General features: G+C 41.1%; 1 protein-coding gene across 9 annotated transcripts in view; it reads left to right on the top strand.

The window, feature by feature from the left end:
- Nucleotides 1-833: 833 nt before the first annotated feature.
- Synrg (synergin gamma) overlaps nucleotides 834-20,515 on the top strand; it is a 57,759-nt gene continuing 38,077 nt past the window's right edge. For 2 of the 9 annotated variants that reach the window (XM_090351216.1, XM_090351215.1), the window contains exons 1-8: nucleotides 900-1,058; nucleotides 5,419-5,459; nucleotides 7,110-7,231; nucleotides 8,385-8,515; nucleotides 9,787-9,892; nucleotides 10,926-11,037; nucleotides 14,829-15,062; nucleotides 16,591-16,668. In XM_090351216.1, coding sequence (XP_090207342.1) covers nucleotides 961-1,058; nucleotides 5,419-5,459; nucleotides 7,110-7,231; nucleotides 8,385-8,515; nucleotides 9,787-9,892; nucleotides 10,926-11,037; nucleotides 14,829-15,062; nucleotides 16,591-16,668 — 922 coding nt within the window. In that variant the 5' untranslated portion in view covers nucleotides 900-960. Of the gene's footprint in view, nucleotides 1,059-5,418; nucleotides 5,460-7,109; nucleotides 7,232-8,384; nucleotides 8,516-9,786; nucleotides 9,893-10,925; nucleotides 11,038-14,828; nucleotides 15,063-16,590; nucleotides 16,669-20,515 lie in introns of all 9 variants that reach the window. The other 7 variants (XM_090351221.1, XM_090351214.1, XM_090351219.1 and 4 more) reach the window with 5 other exon arrangements.

Raw genomic sequence — 20,515 nt, 5'->3', positions numbered from 1 at the left:
TTAAATTTTCTTTGCCATACATGTATTTAAGTTTTTCCCAAGGAAGGGGAGAAATGAATGAATAAGTAATAGTATTGGGTCATTAGATTTATTTTTTGTCAGTTGTGGGGCTTGGGCTCTGGGCTTGGGCACTGTCCCTGAGCTCTTCAGCTCAAGGCTGTGGCACTTCCGATTTTCTGGTGGTTCATTGGAAATAAGAGTCTCACCGACTTCCAGGCTGCCTTTGAACGGCGATCCCCAGATCTCAGCCTCCTGAGTAGTCCGATCGGGTTCCGGGCTTGAGCCCCTGCGCCCGGCTAGCCCATCAGATCTTTAATGCACACAACGTGGCTGACTGTGGTTTCTGCTGGATAACCTGATAACCGATTGATGCCGTCTTTTTTTCTCAACCCCACTTGAGGGGTTGGAAAACTTGGCACTCATTTTATGCTTTCAGATAACAGCTTGATGGGGTGGGAATCACATTAAAAATAAATAAGCCCAGCTAGATTCAGAGTAGATACTGCTATTCCTGCGTGCCATAAAACAAACAACGACAAAACCCCTGGTGCTCCTGCTTGCCAGAATAGAAAACAAAGGGACCCCGGGTGGCAGGGAGGCAGCACCCGAGTGCCCAGAACTAGAGCTGTGAAACTCTCGAGAGCACCCATCACCCATCACCCAGGGCGGACACTACAGCGGCATCTACCCTACTGAGACGCAGGCTGCGGGAGGAGGCCGGGGCGCCCGCCGCGCGGGGCTCGCGTCCAGGCCGGGTCCCGCGGCGGCGCCGGCCGCGAGGGCGGGGCGGTCACGTGAGCGCGAGGCCCCGCCCCGTCGCCAGGGCCGCGGCGAGGTGGGGCCTGGCATTTGCTCCGGAAGTGCCTGTCTTCCGCTGCTGACAGCTGCGGGTACCGAGGCAGCGGCGGCGGGGCGGCGGGGCGGCGGCGGCGGCTGTGCCTGCGGCGGGCCCGGAGCAAGATGGCGCTGCGGCCAGGAACGGGAGCTGGCGGCGGCGGCGGCGGCGGCGGCGGCGGCGGGACCGCGGGAACCGGCGCCGGGGCCGCGGGAGGAGGCAGGTGGGTGTGAAGAGCCGGGTGGGAGGCGGACCGGCCTCGGGACGTCCCCACGACGCGCCGCCTCGGCGCGGGCTGCTTGGCAGTTATGGCGGTTTGGGGACCTCAGACCCTTTCCCTTTGAAGTGGACAGCGAGGGAAGCGCAGGACGCGGGGCGCCGCGCCCGGGCGCGCGGGGCCTGGGTGCGGGGCTCGGAGGCACCTGCGGCCCGCGGTGGAGGGGGAGGGGGCGGGGCGGCCGGGCCTGGCCTGGGCCTCTGCCGGCGCCGGAGCCTCCCGGGGCCCGGCTCCCGGCTCCCGGTCCCGGGGCCCGGGCTCCGCGGTGGCCCGGCTGTGGACCGGGCTGTCCACAGAGCCGGCGGGGAGTTGGAGGCGTGTGTGGGAGCGCGCGCGGGTGCGCGTGCGCGTGCAGGTGGTCTTCTGCCTTTGCCTCCTTTGCAGCGCCAGGTCCCGCTGTTTTTGTTTTGTTAACCTATGACAGTCAGCGGGACAATCCGAGCACCTCCGGGGATAGACCTCCTAAAAGGTATTCAGAACCGAATTCGCCGTTGCACAGCAGTTATGCACAGGGCTGCCAGACTTTCCCTGCGTCCCTAAACACAACCACAAAAGCCCTGTCCTTTGTTGTGTATCGGTTATTAGCAGGCAGTCTGTGCCTGCTACCCGGAACCGTAAGGGACTGTACGCCTGCATCGGGACAAATGAGCATTTGGGGAAATGTATTCCACCCAGCAAGTCCTCACTCCACTTTGACAATGACCTACTGTGATTTTTTATTCATTATTTTTTAGCTAACACATACTGTTCATACATTTGGAAGTGAAATTCATTTCTTTTATCTTCACTATCCGAAATGATCTTTGGAAAACAATGTGTTGTTTTTTTTCCACTCTGGAGTCAGAAACATTGTAGAAGTGTAAGGTTCTCCATGTTGCCACCTCTTGCAAGGGCTTGTGTGTGTGTGTCGAGAATGCAGTAACAAGCAATCACTCTGATAAACGACCTGTATGCTAGCCCATTTTGCATTTCCTCTGCACACCTTTAACTTTAAATGATTTGATTTAAATAAAATCATTTGCTTCCTCCACTGTTTTCTGCACTTTTGATCTGTAACATCTCACAGATACCTCCTACAAGTCTGGCTGCAGAAGAAAATGTACAGTATGAATTTTTAAGTAAATATGATAGTTTCTAAAATATTGCTGAGTGGCATTAATTTGATAAAAGACATGATTAATAGTGCCACCAATAATAATTAACTTGAGACAATTTGATATTTCACCCAAAGTTTAATTGTTAAACTTTGGGTGGAAATGACCTCAAGTGCAGAAAGTTGGTTTATAGTATTTTGATGTCACTGTTTGGTCCATGGAGGCAGTTTATTTTTCAAAACATGACCTGCATTTTAATGTAAATTAAAGTTGCTTATTTAAAAATTTCTCCCTGCAAATGTAGTAATATTTGCACTCTCAAATTCAAGAGGATGTGCGACTGTAAATGGTCCTTACTTTGCAAAATATTTGGTAAGTATGTTACATTTATTGGGTTTCTGAGATTTCAGAAATTGTATAGTCACTAAAGAATATTACAGAGCTGGGCAAAGTGGTTCATGCCTGTAATCCTAGCTACTCTGGAGGCTGAGATCTGAGGATCAAGGTTCACTGGTGTCTAAATTTACTGGAGTATCAATAGTGCCTTAATTGCATCTGGTGATTTACACATATAATCTCAGCACTCAGGAAGCTAAGGCAGGAGGACCTGAGGCCAGCCTGAGATATCCAAAAAAACCCAAAACAACAAAAACCAGTGCCAGAGTAAATGACAAAACAAAACAAAACAAAACACCATGCCTTATACACACAATGATTACCAGTCAAATACCCAAAGAGTAATTCACATCTTTAATCTATCTTTTTTGTAGGTCTTGAGCTTGAACTCTGGGCCTTCCTGGGTACTGTCCCTGAGCAAATCAGCTCAAGGCTAGAGCTCTAGCCACTGTGCCAATTCTGGTTTTCTGGTGGTTAATTATAGATAAAATGCAATTAAGGCACTGTTGATGTTCCGGTGAATTTAGACACCAGTGAATCTAAGACACCAGGACAGAGCCCCCATACTAGGAGAATATACCAAGTAATTGTAACACTTTTTCTTGTTCTCGTATAAGTTCTTAAGTCCAAATGATTTGTCTGCATATTTTCTCAAGTTAATATATACCAGATATGACAAAGCCTATTTGTATGCTACTCAATACATTTTGGACAGACATATTCTCTGTTTAATTTTATATTTAATAAGAAATTTAGTAAGAAAATTTTTTTATCATGTCTGATCTACTTTGGTGATCACATTTTAGAAAAGTTACCATAAGAGGAATCAATGTTACATATTCATTTAAAAATATAATTAAAGTAATATTTTCTTTTCTTTCTTTGTTTTCTTTTGATCATGAGGCTTGAACTCTGGGACTGGACACTGTCCTTGAGCTCTTCAGCTCAAGGCTACCACCCTATCCTTGAGCCAAGCCCCACTTCCCATTTTCTAATAGTTAATTGGAGATAAGAGTCTTAGGTCCTTTTGTTCCGGGGCTGGCTTTGAACCTTGATCCTCAGATCTCAGCCACCTGAGTAGCTAGGATTATAGGCGTGAGTCACCGCTCCAGCTGTGAACTTCTGCTATTTTATCAGTGTGGTACTAGCTGCTGTCTAGCCAGTCTTTAAGCATGTTGGTACTGTCTAAACATTTCATAGAGCATGTGAATGAAAGTTCTAACTAGAGTAAGACTTGTTCAATGTAACTTATTTTTGTTGTTGTTGTTGTTTGTGTTTTTGTTGGTCTTGGGGCTTGAACTCTGGCCTGGGCACTGTCCCTAAGCCCTTCAGCTCAGGGCTACCACCCTACCCCTTGAGCCACAGCTCTACTTCCAGTTTTCTAGTGATTAGTTGGAGATAAGTCTCACAATCTTTAGTGCCCGGGTTGGCTTTGAACAGAGATCCTCAGGTCTCAGCCTCCTGAGTAGCTAGGATTACAGGCGTGAGCCACCATGCCTGGCTTGTGTTGTAGTTTAAGTGATGCTAGGAATCACACTCAGGAACTTACACTTGTTAGGCAAGGGTTCTGTCACTCCACAGACTTAAATATTTTGTAAGTTACCTTTATATATTGCTAAGATGTATTGTTGTCTTAGTTGAAACTGTGATAGAAAAGCCAGGTATAACATTGCCTTTAACCCTTGCTGGCCTGGAGGCATAAGATCAAAATCCAAGGCAAGCTGAGAGCCTGAGATTCTACCAAACAGCCTAAAAAGCAAAAAAGGGCTAGGGGAATGGCGTAAGCGGTAGAACCCTGAACTAGCAAGCGTGAAGCTCCTGAGTTCAAATTCTCATAGTGCTCCCACACCAAAACACAAACAGAAAACAACCTTCCCCCCCCCACATGTATATGGTACCAAGGAATTGAACCCAGGTCTTCAAGCATGCTAGACAAGCACTCTTACCGCTAGGCCAAATTCCCAGCCCAGAAAACAACCTTTGATTCAGTTAACAGGTGTGATGGCATTCACCTGTAGCCTTCACTATTCATAAGGCAGGAAGATCATTTGAGTTCAGGAAGTTCATGGAGTTCAAGACCGGCCATACAATGCAGTATTAGTCATGAAGAAGAATGCATTTTTTTTTTTTTGCCAGTCCTGGGGATTGAACTCAGGGTCTGGGCACTATGCTTGGATACTCTTTGCTCAAAGCTTGCACTCTGTCACTTGAGCCACAGAGCTACTTTCGTCTTTTTCTGAGTATATGATACCAAGGAATCAAACCCAGGGCTTTGTGTGTGCTAGAAAAGCACCCTACCACTAGGCTAGCGTAGCCGAAGTACATGCAAAGATGGGTTAAAAAAAAAAATCGCCTAAGCAAGGAGGGTGGCTCATGCCTGTAATCCTAGCTACTCAGGAGGCTGAGATCTGAGGATCGTGGTTCAAAGCCAGCCAGGGCAGAAAAGTCATAAGAAATTTTATCTCCAGTTAAACTGCAAAAAAATTGTGCTGGAATTGTGTAGGTCAAGTAGTAGAGCACCAGCTATGAGTAAAAAGACTTGAGTAAGCACAAGCCCCTGAGCTCGAACACTAGGCCTTGTCTACAGTTCTTCAGTTTATTTAATGAATTATATGTTGTTGAATATCGTGGTGCTTGTCTGTACTCCTAGCACTGGGAAGGTAGAGACGGGAGGATCATGTGTTCAAGGCCAGCCTTGAGTATGTAGTAAGTTTGAGGCTTGCCTAGGCTATATAACAAGAACTTGTCTTAAATGTTTCATTTTGAAATGTTAGTATGTAAGAAAATCATCATGTATTTTTACTTTCTGTTTTCAGCTTCATGTTTCCTGTTGCAGGTGGAATAAGACCCCCTCAAGGTATGTAAAACTGTAAGGATGTTTTATTTTATTTTGTTCAGTGTTGAGAATATGCTGGGATCTGCTGAGATCTGAGGAGATCTGAGGACCACAATACAAAGCCAGACCAGGCAATAAAGTCCGTGAGACTAATCTCCAATAAACTACTCAGAAAAATTTGAAAGTGGAACTGTGACTTAGATGGTAGAGCACTAGCCTTGAGCACCAAAAGTCCCAGGACAAGGAAGGAAGGGAGGGAGGGAGAGAGGGAGGGAGGAAAAAGACAGGAAGAATAAAGGAACTAAGGCTCACCAATATCAGTTCTGGCTTAGTCTTCAAGAAGCTATTACTCAAAAGTGTAATCTAGACCCATGCTACTGTGCAGCTGGAACCCAGTATGGAAGGAGAGCTGTATCTACTCTTGTACTTCTTTCTGCTCAGTTCTCTTATTCCAGCATATTCCCTCCATGCCAAGCTGTTTCTGAAAAGTGGTGCTTTTTTTAGAGCCAGCGTTGTGGTTATGGTAGATGTGGTAGAGAAACAGAGACTCCTAGGTTACCTACAGAGATGGTAGATAAAGAACCACTCAGTAGCAGGTAGTCAGTAGTTCTCCTATAGCCATTTGTAATCAATGGTGGAGGTTGAATTTCAGGGAAATTTTTTCCAAAGGTCAGTTGTATCCTTTTCATTGTGTTCACATTTATATATTATTTAAGCTATGTGTGTTTAAATGTGTCCCATATTTAGATCAAGTAGTTTGAGATCTTTTGTTCCTTCAGAAGGTATTACAGACATTTCTTCATTGTCATGTGGCGCTCTCTCTTTTTTTTGCATTTTTATAAGCTTCCACATAAAATCTACTCATGGGGCAAAGAAACTGAAGAAAAGATCTTAATTGTCTTGGAGAGTTATTAAAATAAATTATGTGGTGCCAGAGGTTTGACCTAGTAGTAGAGTGCTTTCTTAGCATGCACGAAGCCCTGGGTTCAGTTCCTCTGTACACTATACATAGAAACAAGCTGTAAGTAGTGCTATGGCTCAAGTGGTAGAGCTCTAACCTTGAAAAAAGCCCAAGGACAGTGCTCAGGCCCTGAGTTCAAGCCCCAGGACTGGCAAAAAAAAAAAATTATGTTTGACTGACCTGTTGATTATTTGAAGACTTTAACTTATGTATTGATCATTCCTAAAAGCATATACAAGAAACCAACAGCAGAAGTGGCCACAGGACCACAAGTCTTCAACAAGAGATAGGAGAGAAAATAGACTTTTATTTTCTTTTTACATTAATGCTTACCAATGTTATACCATAAACCTGAGTTGCCCACAATAATAATGATAAAATAGCATTTGCTGGTAGCTCACACCTGTAGTTCCAGCTATTATTTTTTTATTTTATTACTTAATAAAAGCCTAGCATGCATGAAGCCCTGGTCTGATTCCTCAGTACCACATAAACAGAAAAAGGCAGAAGTGGCACTGCTGCTCAAGTGATAGGGTGCTAGCCAAAAGAAGCTCAGGGACAGTACCCAGGCTCTGTGTTTAAGCCCCACGATGTGACACAAATTAAAAAAGAAAAAAGAAAGAAAAGAAACTTTAAAACATACTACTTTAATAATGCCTTGGTGGGATTTTTTATTGTTATTTTTGTTTGTTTATTTGTTTGTTTTTAAGCAGGCCTCATGTCAATGCAGCAGCAAGGATTTCCTATGGTCTCTGTCATGCAACCTAATATGCAAGGCATGATGGGAATGAATTATGGCTCTCAAATGTCTCAAGGACCCATTGCCATGCAGGTACTTGTTTATTGTTTATGAAGTTACTATTTATCCCTAAAGATGCATACCAATAGCTATGTTCTTAAGCATTAATGTTACATTTTGAGATAAGTGAGTGACTAAGTGAGTGACTTCGTTTTCTGGTGGTTAACTGGAGGTGACTCTCATGGACTTCCCTGCCTTGTCTGGCTTTGAACTGCAATTCTTGGATCTCAGCCTCATGAGCCATCAGCACCTGGCTTTTTTTTTTTAGATGGGGGCTCAGAAGTGGCGCAGTGGCTCAAGTGGTAGAGTGGCAGCCTTGAGCTGAAGAGCTCAGGGACAGTGCCCAGACCCAGAGTTCAAGCCCTATGATTGACAAAAGGAAAAAAAAAAAAAAGAGTAAGATGAAGGCTCTACTTTGGATTCCTAGATTGTTAACATGATTCTCCTTCTTTAGCTTTCCAAGTAGCTAGAGCTATAGGCATGTATCATAATTTCTTTTTTCTTTCTTTTTCTTCTTTTCAGGAGATTGAATGTAGGTCTTCATACATGCTAGGCAAATGATCTAAAAGATTTTTAAACTAGTGGAACATGGTGGCTTACTTCTATAATCCTAGGTACTAAGGAGGCGGATATCAGGACCACAATTTGAGATTGACCAGGCAAAATGGTATCAAGACCCCTTTTTCAACAAATAAACCAGGCATGGTAGATCCTATCTAATCCCATCTATGTGGTAGAGTATAAGTGGATAGTGATCCAAAGTCAGCTCTATGCCAAAACACAAGACTATCCAAAAACCCTAAAGCTACAGTTGGCTGATGTGTGTCTAAAGTGGTAGAGGATCTGCCTGGCAAGCATGAAACCCTTAGTTGAAACCCCAGTACTACCTCCCAAAATTCCTTGAAAATGTGAGTTAATGTCTTAGGCCATACCACTGTAGATGTGTCCCTTCTTGTCTAACGTCAGAAGCTAAGCAGGGTTGGTACCTGGTACTTGAGTGAGAGACTGCCAGCTCTTTAAATTCAGCAGTATTTCTACTGCTGAAATTAATACTATATATAAAGATACTACCTCTTCCAAGATGTGAAGATTAGTCACTTTGAAAGAATACTCCTGTGTTTGTACTTCAGAGCTAGCTGAAGGATTCTATAAACCTGCTTCCTCTTGCACCTTTTATTTCTTGCAGGCAGGCATACCAATGGGCCCAATGCCAGCTGCTGGAATGCCTTACCTGGGACAAGCACCATTCCTGGGCATGCGTCCTCCAGGCCCACAATATACTCCAGATATGCAGAAGCAATTTGCTGAAGAGCAACAGTAAGAGAAAGCTACAACTACAGGATAACAGATATATCGTAGCCATTTTATAGATAAATGAATATTCTGTAGTGCACAATTGAAACTGAAATAGTCAAACTGTCTGTAGAAATCTACAATACTTTGTTTTGAGATGGAGCTCTATAAAATACTTTTATTAGAAGTTTAGTGATATAGTGATATGCTTCTGCACTCTCAGCACCTGGAGAGGTAGAGGCACGAGATTCATAGACACATTTGCAGGCACTCTGATTCTCAGAACATTGCTCTTTTTTTTTTTTTAATTTTTTTTTTTTAGAGCATTGCTCTTATGTACATATTACCTTCCCAAGGAAATTTCCCTTCTGTTACTTTTTTTTTTTCTTGAAATGTAACTCAGACCTTGAATTTAGTATCCTCTTACCTCAGCCTCCCAAGTGCTGGGATTACAGGCATGTGCTATTACATCCAGCCTAAAAGTGTTTGGTGATTGTTGTCCTCATTATTTGGGTTTAGTCTTTGATTTGGTTTGATGGTACTGGGGATTGAAGCCAGGGCCTCAGGAATGCTGGGTAAGTTCCTTATCACAGAGTTTCTGCTTTGTATGCAAAGAGTGCATGTTTTTCTGGCTTCCTTTTTTTTTTCTTTCTACTCTTGTATGCAGAGTGCTTCCTCTAGAGTTGGGGTGTAGACAGCAAAATGGCAGACTGCTTGTATAGCATGTAAGAGACCATGGCTTAATCCTCAGTGTCCATTTCTCTCCCAAGAAGATTGTCAAAATATTACATATGAATATAGAGTATATATCTGTATAGAGTATATATACATATATAACTATATGTATGTATATACACAATTTAAGTGAATTATTTATATTGCATTTCAAATGTTTTAAAATAGAAATAAATTCTCATAAAATAGGTATAATTGAGAATGAAGATTATGCCGAGTGTGATGGCTCATGCCTATAATCCTAGCTACTTGGGAGGCTGAGATCTGAAGATCATGGTTTAAAGCCAGCCCAGGCACTAAAGATCTTGAGACTCTTATATCCAATTAATCACCAGAAAAAGGGGGGAAGAAGGGCTGTGGTTCCAGGGGTAGGCTAGCAGTCTTGAGCTGAAGAGCTCAGGGACAGTGCCTAGGCCCAGAGTTCAAGCCCCATGACCCACCAAAAAAAAAATGGAGATTATAATTCTAAAAATGCAGGACAATGTTGCTGAAGCCTAGTAGAAATCTGGTTATGACAGTTAGTCCTGGAAGCTGGATTTATTACATTATTTTCCCTGCAGAAAACGATATGAACAGCAGCAAAAACTCTTAGAGGAAGAAAGAAAAAGGCGCCAGTTTGAAGAGCAAAAGCAAAAGCTCAGACTTCTGAGTAGTGTCAAACCCAAGGTAATGTATTCACTATCTCCTCGCTCCCAAAACATACAACCTTTGAATGTACCTCCACCTCCTCATTCACTGGCTTTTATCACTAGAGCACCAACCAAGCCAGGCTGTGATGTATCACTTTCCTTTTCCTTCATCTGAGTCCTAAAGTAAGAGATGTTTCTGTAACAACCTTCTGTTTTTAATAAGAATGAGATATCAGTCGTTGTTTTTTCACCTCATTGTTTAGTAACATGATAGCATTTACAATTTTTTCCTTGGAAAGCACTAATCTAATATAGTGCTAGAAATGGATTTCGTTAAGTCACTCGTGGAATGCTTAATATAAAGCAGCCATATCCTGAATATGGATGAGCCTTTGAATATTTTTATATTCTATAGTCTTATTTTATGCCTTCATTTTATATCATTGTTAATGTCTTCCTGACTTGAAGAAATTGTTCTTAGAAATATATAGTCAGAAATCTATTAGAAAAGCCGGGCACGGTGGCTCACTCCTGTAATCTAAGCTACTCAGGAGACTGACATCTGAGGGTCAAGATTCAGAGCCAGCCTGGACACGAAAGTCCCCATGAGACTCTTATCTTCAATAACCACCAGAAAACAGGAAGTGGTGCTGTGGCTTAAGGGGTAGAGCAGCAGCCTTGACCTGAAGAGCTCAGGAGCAGCAGCCAGGCCCAGAGTTCAAGCCCTACAACCAACAAGACTAAAAAAAAAAGACAAAGAAATCTATTAGAAATGATTTAATATAGCCAAGTGCTGGTAGCTCACACCTGTAATCCTAGCTACTCAGAAGGCTGAAGTATGAGGATTGTGGTTTGAAGAGCCTCTGATCTCCAATTAACCACCAGAAAACTGGAAGTAAAGATGTGGCTAAAGTGGTAGAGCACTATCTTTGAGCAAAAAGAGCTCAGAATAGTGCCCAAGCTCTGCAACTAACAATAACAAGAAAGAAGTAGATTAATAACTGTGCTTTTAATTGCAGAGCAAAGTGAGAGGTGAATAATAAAATATACATACATTTGTTGTCTCTTAGACAGGAGAGAAGAGTAGAGATGATGCTTTGGAGGCCATAAAAGGAAACTTAGATGGGTTTTCCAGAGATGCAAAGATGCACCCTACTCCAGTATCGCACCCCAAGAAATCAGGTAGTTTTAATTTTAAGAGACATTACAATTTTCTTTTCTTGGAAAATGACTTACAGGCTTTATATGTTTAATTAACCAATACATGATTGAAGAACTTTTTCCTTCAACCTAAGTATATATTTGGATATTTTAAATTTTAAAGGATCTGGCCTGATGTCTGGAGTGTGGCTCATTAGGTTAAGCACCTGCCTAGAAAGCAGCCAGCACTGTACCAGAGGAATCTGACCTAGATAACTCCCCTTGGAAGGGAAAAATCTCATCTTCTGTTTCATTTGTAAATTTGTATGTAAATGTGGATGTGAACATTATCAAAATCTGTTTAATCAAAACATGTAAAACATTTACTACTATACTCTTACTGTTTTTAAATAATCTTGCTTTTTATGAACTAGTTTAGGTTTTATTATTCAGTATAAATGTTCTTAAAATGCCCCTTCCACCCCCTTTTTCTTTTGATCATGAGTTCAATAATGATCTCATGAAAGTTTCTTTAATAAACTCTTGTAGATTTTATTATCAGGTAAGCAGAAATGTACATTACAGGGGCTGGGAGTTTGGCCTAGTGGTATGATGCTTGCCTAGCATGCATGAAGACCTGGGTTCAATTCCTCATTACCACATACAGAGGGGGGAAAACTGGAAGTGGTGCTGTGGCTCAAGTGGTAGAGCTCAGCCTTGAGAAAACCCAAAGACAGTGCTCTGGCCCTGAGTTCAAGCCCAGGACTGGGAAAAAAAAAAAGAAAGTACATTGCACAGTAAAGGGTTTGTGGTTTATTGGCTTACATTAGTTATACAAGGAGAGGAAAACATGTAACAGTGTACTCATCAGCTTCTTGATATATTTGTTTTGAATTGCATAATTGTTATATCCTTTTAAAAATTCAGAATCTTGGCACTTATTGTCAGCTAATTTTAACAATGAAGGTAGTATTAATAGGTGCATAATATCATCCACCCAACCAAGAATTATTATCTTTTACTGAAAAATATTACATAGCCAAGGCACGGTGGCTCACACCTGTAATCCTAGCTTCTCAGGAGGCTGAGATCTGAGATCTGAGGTCAAAGCCAGCCCAGTCACTACAAAGCCATGAAGCTCTTACCTCCACTTAATCACTAGAAAATGGAAAGTGGGGCTGTGGCTCAAGGGTTGGGTGGTAGCCTTGAGCTGAAGAGCTTGGGGACAGCATCCAGGCCCAGTGTTCAAGTCCCATGACCCACCAAAATAAGCAAGCAAGCAAGCAAGCAAGAAAGAAAGAAAATAAATTACATCAATATATCTTACAATCTAAGAATTGCTATTCAAAGTCAGCCTGAATGGGAAAGTCCATGAGACACATATCTTCAGTTAACCAACAGCAAGTGAGAAGTAGAGGTATGGCTCCATCAGTAGGGCTCTAGTCATGAGCAGAAAAGCTCAGGGACAATGCCTAGACCCTGAGTTCAAGTCTCAGGACCCACATACACAAAAAAAGAAAATTTGTAGAACCGGGAGTTTGTCCTAGTGCTTATCTAGCGTGCACAAAGACCCAGGTTTGATTCCTCGGTACCACATACATAGAAAAAGCCTGAGGTGGTGCTGTGGCCGAAGTGGTAGAGCGCTAGCCTTGAGAAAGCCTAAGGCAGTGCTCAGGTTCTAAGTTCAAGCCCCAGGAGTGGCAAAAAAAAATTCTAATTAGCCACTACATGTATCAAGTAGCATACAAATAGGTTTTCTCATATCTGGTGTATATAAACTTGAGAAAATATGCAGACAAATCATTTGGACTTAAAAAAATTTCTTCTTTAATGTGAATTTATTGGTGAGCTCAGAAAAAGAAATTAGAACTAACCTAATAAAAAGAAGGAAACTTTGAGCTCATTTTTTTTTCTGTTTTTGAACCACACGTAAAATAGTTACTGTTTTTATTAATGATGTAAAATTGTGTATAAGCAGAAATCAACATGATTTGGATGCATTATATAATTCCACCTGACCTTTGTGTTTACTCCCACTGTTCATGTCGGTGTGTGTCTTTGGAATGGTAGTGCATCATGATTTCTATTTCTCTGTTGATTTTCCTTTCTCTGTGTTCCATTGCCATTTTCCATTTTGCAGATTGTTCCACATCATCTCATCCTACTAAAACTGTCTCCCCAATCATCTGCCTTCCCTGATGAAGATGAATTCAATGACTTTATGCAGGGCCCTATAGAAGTTTCCATCTGTGGGCCACCTTCCACAGCCCAGCCTTTTCAATCTTTCTATCCCACCACCCCACTTGGCCAGTTGCAATCACAGCCTCCCCCTCCAAGTCAAATTCCAGTGTCTTTTGCCTTACATGGCATCCCTGGACAAATTCCCTATTACTCCACTGCTTCAGCTTCACACATTCAGAAAGCAGGTAACTTGTCGTGTTGTTAATGAAAATTTCTTAAGATAGTCTAGGATAATCTGGTATATAAATAGAATAACACAGTGCTGTCGGCAAATATGTACATGAATGTATAAGGAATACTGAAATTTTTAAGTTTAGGGCCTGCACATGCCAATAAAAGTGATTTAATTTGTGCAACTAAACTAGAAACCATAAAACTTACCTTAAAACTTTAAAAACAAGCTGACTTAAGATTATTTTGTTTGTGAAAAAAAATCCAACAATATTATTTTCTTAAGACTAGTGAGTGAGGCTGGGCACAGTGGCTCACGCCTATAATCCTAGCTACTCTGGAGGCTGAGATTTCAGGATCATGGTTCTAAGCTAGCCTGAGCACTAAAGAACGTGAGACTCTTATCTCTAATTAATTACTAGAAAAAGGGAAGTGGGGCTGTGGCTCAAGAAGTAGGGTGGTAGCCTTGAGCTTAAGAGCTCAGGGACAATACCCTGGCCCAGGGATAGGGCAGTAGCCTTGAACTAAAGAGCTTAAGGACAGTACCCAGGCCCATAGAGTGACAAAAAAAGAAAGAAAGAAAGAGAAGGAAAGAAACAATGAACAGTGAGTGAGAGGCCGGGAGCGTGACCTAGTGGTAAAGTGCTTGCCTAGCTTGAGTCCTCAGTACCACTTACACAGAAAAAACCAGAAGTGGTACTATGGCTCAAGTGGTAGAGCTGTAGTCTTGAGAAAAGTCAAAAGACAGTGTTCAGGCACTGAATTCAAGCACCAGGACTGAGTTTTAGGAAGCTCCTTTAGAAAATGCTCTTTCAAAGCCAAACATGGGAAGGCATACCTCTAATCCAGCACTGGGCAAGGCTGGTCTGCTCAGTGAGACCTCAACAAACCCGAAGTCAGGAAAGAAAAAAGAGAGAAAGGCTTCTTTCTGGCTCAGTGACAGAGTACTTGGGGGTGGAAAAAGCATGAATGTTCCTTTGCTATCAGCCGTCCTTGAAAAGTCTGCAAACATTCTGTGCTCTACTTTTTATCCTCTTTGAAACAATGGAGATAGCCACCAATGTCTTGAGACATGTATTCTTGTGCTAGGGGATCTTAATCCATGCCTTTTGGTTTAACAGATACAGAAATTGACCTAGAGGTGTGGCCAGAGACAGCATTTCAGGGTGCCTTCCACTGCACTGTTCTCCCCAATACCTTATCAAATTCTTGTCAGTCACGAGATACACAAGATAGTGACATTTGTATTCTTCCTCCTATAGCTCTAACGTCTCTCAAGTTTTTAAGTAGATTAAATTATTCCAAATGTATTACACTACACATGCAGTGCCATCCCTTTAGGATATGAGGGCGGAAAGGGATTATTAAAATAATTGAAATATGTAGTTATATACAAATAATCCTTCATGCTGTTTGTTTAGGCCCTTCCTTGGAGGAGAAGTTCCTAGTGTCTTGCGATATAAGTACATCTGGGCAGGAACAAGTTAAATTAAGTACTTCTGAAGTTGGGCACAAAGCCTTAGACCCAGGTTCCAGTAAGAACTATCCCACATTAACGGCCAGTAACGGGGCTGCTGTAGACGGATGTGTAAATGGTACCACCCCTGCAGAGGCAGAAAAGACTTCAGACCAATCACGGTCCATTGAAGAGAGTGGTGAGCTCAAGAAACATTCAGAAAAAAATCTGTTTAACCAAATGCCGCTCAACTGCTAACATTTTAAGCATTAATCTGAAGATAAATGCTGCTTGATTTTGCTGCTTACAATTTTTGCTTAAAATATATTTACTACACTCCTTTCTCCAATTAACCCCTAAAATTTTGCTCTGAATCCTTTCAACACACTATCATTCCTTTTCAAAACACAATTTTGATAATCAGTTTCCTTAATCAGAATCATTCCTGACTTACATTTTCTTTCCTTTTATAAAAGCTAGCTCTTTTTTTTTTCCACTCTGACACTTTCTGTTCTTCCAGGAAAGTTAAAAGATAACTGGAAAAGTCACCAATGATAACAGCTTTCCTTTCTCCAAAATCATAGCTAGGCGCAGTGACACACATCTTCAATCCCAGCATTCAGTGACAGAGGCAGGAGGATTGTTGGTCTTAGGCCAGCCTGGGCCGCATGGTGAGACCCAGTTCCTGTCCCCCAAAACAACAAGGAAACAAAACATTGCTGCCATAAAGATCCAAATTTCAGGAAGTAATACTGTGGCTCAAGTGGCAGAACACTAGCCTTGTGCCAAAAGAAGTTCAGGGACAGTACTCAGGCCCTGAGTTCAAGCCCCAGGACTGACACCAAAATAAAAAATCCAAATTTGGGCCCAGGGGTGTGTTTCAGTTCTAGAGGAATTTACCTACATGCCCAGGCCCTGGGTTTGGTGTCCAGTACCACACAAATACATAAAAATTAGGATGGAAGTATAGTATAGTGGTACACTTGGTCCTGGATTCAGTCCTCAACACATGCACACACACATCCAAGTTTCATAAATTATGTAGATGAATTAGCATCTAAGTCATCTTAAAGACAAACTTTTGGAGGATATTTTACTGGGGGAGAGCCGCCAACTCCTATGTAAGGCAGCAGTGTCATGGTCAGGTTAAAAAACATTGGATTGGCTAGTGGCTCATGCCTTTAATCCTAGCTACTCAAGAGTCTAAGATCTGAGGATGGCAGTTCAAAGCCAGTCCAAACAGAAAAGTCCTCATGGGACTTTTATCTCCAGTCAACCACTCAAAAACCAGAAGTGGTGCTGTGGCTCTTAAGTGGTAGAGCGCTATCCTTGAGTAAAAGACCTCAAGGACAGAATCCAGGCCCTGAGAGCAAGCCCCACCAACCAACCAAAAAAAAAAAAAAAGTTGGATTGGCAAAGAAGTATATTAAGGTCCGTAAGTAAATTTAGGTCACTAAATTTCTTACATACATACAGAATTTGACTCTACCTATCACATTCTATTCCTTTAATTTGTAATATACATGAAATGGTATAAGCCTCATTACTTTTGAGGATGTACTTACTATACAAGAGTTGTTTGAAACCAGATACTTGAGTTCTATTGGTGACTTTTTTTTTTGTCTCCAGCCAGTGCTCGTCTTTATATAAAGCTTGACTCTGTGTGATTTTTTTCTCTCCGTCTTCTCCCTGGACCCTGATATCCATTGAATGTTATTATCTTCTAGGTGTGGGAGTATTTCCCTCACAGGATCCAGTTCAGCCCAGAATGCCTCCTTGGATTTACAACGAGACTTTGGTTCCAGGTAAGTGGAAGTTTTTTGCCCAGGATTCCCACCTGGCTCTTTTGCTTAGAATATTGTAGCTTATACTTGCAAGTATTTACCATTGTGGTCACAAAATATGCAGAATGAAGGAATTGTTTCTTTTTTTTCCTGAAAGAGTACATGATCTTATATATGAGATAACTAAATGCTGGAAAAATACTTTTGGTTTAATATCTTATTGACTATTACAGACTTTTTTTTGATAAAAGCTTTCTTAAACTAGGTGTGGTAGTGCACTTCTGTAATCTCAGCATTTGAGAGGCTGAGGTAGGATGATGATGAGTGCAAGGCCAATGAGAACTTGTCTCAAAATTAAATGAAAATTATACCCAATGCTATGGACATGGTACGGAAAATATAAACACAACTACATAGACATAAAAACTTATGACTCTATAGACATAATGTTTTATTACATAGATGAATATGTATCTATGATATACAAACCCTTAGCCTAATTTTGATATGTTCTAAAAACTAAGTGCTAGTGATTGTATATAGAGATTCCCTTCTTGAATACTTGTTTTTGTTTTTTTTTTTTTTTTGCCAGTCCTGGGCTTGAGCTCAGGGCCTGAGCACTGTCCTTGGACTTTCTCAGGGCTAGAGCTCTACCACTTGAGCCTCAGCACCACTTCCGGCTTTTTCTATATATGTGGTACCAAGGAATTGAACCCGGGTCTTCGTGCATGCTAGGCAAGCACTTTAACCACTAGGCCAAACTCCCAGCCCCGAATACTTGTTTGTTAAACATGTCATTTGAAATATGATGTAAAAATCAATGTTAACAAATTCTTTAATAAAAAACAGCTAACCATTAAAAAATAATAAATAAATGAAAATTAAAAGCTGGTCACAAAGATCTTTTATATTGTACATATTTCAACTGTGTTAGAATGAACAATACTATTTTAGTTTATCATATTTTATAGTGCTAGGGATTGATTCCAAGGCATCACACTTGCTAGGCAGGCACTCTACCACTTAAACTGTGCCACTAGCTCTTTATTTTCAGTTTTGAGATAGGATCTTGCTAGCTTTACCCTGATAGACTTTGAACTTGAGAGTCTCCTACCACCACCTACCAAGTAACTGGGGTCACAAATGTGCCACCACACCCGGCTCAGAATTTTTTTTCTGAGCCCTGGGATTTGAATTCAGAGCCTAAGATTTGTTAAGTAAGTTATCTTACTTTTTTGGGGGGTGGATGGGGGGAGCTTGAACTCTAGGACTGGATGTTATTCCTGAGCTCTCCAGCTTAAGGCCAGCGCTCTACCACTTGAGCCACAGTGCTACTTCCAGTTTTCTGGTGGTTAATTGGAGATAGGAGTCTCACAGGCTTTCAAACTTGCATGCCTGAGCTGGCTTTGAACTGAGATCCTTAGATCTCAGCCTTCTGAGAAGATAAGATTACAGGTGTAGTCCACCGCTCCCTACTATTACTTTCTTTTAGGTTTTTTATCAGATAAGAGCTCAGATTTTTGCTCTTGGACCTCTATCCTCCTAAGTCTTCTGTGAAACTGGTGTTACAGATACATACCACTGCATCCACCTTGTTCACTGAGATGGGTGTTGTTGACTTTTTCATTTGGCCTTGAACCTCAATTCTCCCAACTTCCACCATGCAAGTAGCTGGGATTACAGGCTATTTGTACAAGTCAATAAAATCTGATACTATTTATAAAATACTGGGAGCCATCTTTTTCTGTACTGGAAAGTAAAGCTCACTTTTTCTTCATGTGTATTATTGCTGAACCCCCCCCAAAAATTCTAAATATATTTTGTGATAATGATTCTTTGATAGAAACAAATAGTATAGGCTGGGAGTTTGACCTAGTGGTAGAGTGCTTGCCTAGCATGCACAAAGACCTGGGTCCAATTCCTTGGTACCACATACATAGAAAAAAGATAGAGGCGGTGCGGTGACTCAAGTGGTTGAGCACTAGCCTTGAGATAAGTCCAAGGACAGTGCTTAGGCCCTGAGTTCAAGTCCCATGACTGGCAAAAAAAAAGAAAAGAAAAGAAACAAATAGTCTAGCATTGATTAACTTGCATAGCACAACTATTATAGCAGCATATGTTAATCTTAATAAATTGTACCTTACTTAATTTTCTCTGCTTTGCCAATTCTTTGAAAACTAAAAATTACTTATTAGATCTCAGTTTACTTGGTTGATCAGACTAAAGTTGTTTTATACTTGACTTAATAAAATGCATGATTTCTATGACTGAACTACTTTTCAGAAGAAAGTGGTCATGTTGTAAATCATTTTAACACAAAATACTTGGGATTTCAATTATGCATAGCAGTAATTCATTTTACAACTTCCCATTCTTCCCATTACCATTCTTGTTTTAAACTTTTTTTCTGTCTCCTTGAGCCTTGCTCACTTATTTGCAATAGTTCTTTGGGCGTAACAGACTTAACAAACAAAACATATCTGAAATTCGAATTTCAGATAAATAGCAATTAACTGTTGAGACTATGTGCATGCAATGTTAGCATCCTTAATTTTTTTGACATGAAAATCTTTATTTTCAGTTATTACCCAACAATAAAGATTCACTGTTTCTTGACACAAAGTGAAATAGAAGGCAAATTCAAATTCATCAGATAAAATTAATGGACCAGGACTGGGATTTGGCCTAGTGGTAGAGTGCTTGCCTAGCATACACTAAGACCCAGGTTCAATTGCTTGGTACCACATACATAGAAAAAAGCCAGAAGTGGTGCTGTGGCTCAAGTGGTAGAGTTCTAGCCTTGAGAAAACCCAAGGACAGTGTTCAGGTCCTGAGTTCAAGGCCCAGGACTGGTAAAAAAAAAAAAAAAACTTAATTGACCAACTATTTCAAGTTTAAGCTGCCTTCAAGCTTACAACATATCAAATATTGACAGCGCCTATACAATTTGTATTTTAATTGGTATCTTCTAAAATATTGCTGGAAATCAAGGGATTTGTAAATATGTTACATGTTCAGGAATGAAGTAGGATACTTTAAAGTTGAAACACACTGATTTAAGAGTACATATGCTGCAATCTAAGAAGGGGCCAACAGCCCATATGGGCTAACTTCATACTTGCCTCCTAGTAGCAGGTATGTTTGAAGGTTATAAAATTACACAGTAGCCTCGGTACAAAATATGCTCAACATCCTAAGTTCTAAAACACCAGAACAGATTTATTCAGCATCCTTAATTCTTTATTGGTAACCTTATCTCTAATAGCTTTTCCTACTTTGACCATTTGAAACCCAACTTACTATGAAAAAAACCCACTGTCTCTCCTTTTGCAAACATTGGATGAGCTTCCTTGTAGCTTACTACAAGCAGGCTTTTCCCTGCAGCCTGTGTTCCAGAGCATTTCCTTTGTTTTTTTTTCCCTTTTAGCCTCTTTCTTGCTCTTTGGGCCAGGAGAAAGGTGCTTGGTATAGTTCTTGTTTCCCATGGCCATTTTCAAGCTCTTATAACTTTAAAGTCTAAGTCTCTGCTTATTCCACCCCCATCTTATTATTGCTATTACTATTTATATCTAGAAAATAGACAAAACACAAAATATTGTTATAATAGTCTCCTGAATTCTAAGACTTTATCTTACATTCAGCCCCTCTAGAATCTATTGTCTCTAGAATCTCCCTCTTGCTCTCTAGAATCAAGCTCCTACCTCTTTTCTGGGTTCCAGACTTTTGTCTGCTGGATTATTTCCATTTGATTTCTTTATGACATTTTGTACTCTATTGTGGCTTCAGTTCTATGAAAACAGTTTGATTTGAAATTATTCTTATATAGCAACAATGGCAATAAAAACCACTGGACATGTATTTGCATTTT

Source organism: Megascapheus bottae, chromosome 17, assembly GCF_031878675.1.
Source record: "Megascapheus bottae isolate mThoBot1 chromosome 17, mThoBot2.hap1, whole genome shotgun sequence".
NCBI classification, from domain to species: domain Eukaryota; kingdom Metazoa; phylum Chordata; class Mammalia; order Rodentia; family Geomyidae; genus Megascapheus; species Megascapheus bottae.
Note: the sequence above shows the minus strand (reverse complement) of the source record. Positions and strands in the feature narration are given on the sequence as shown.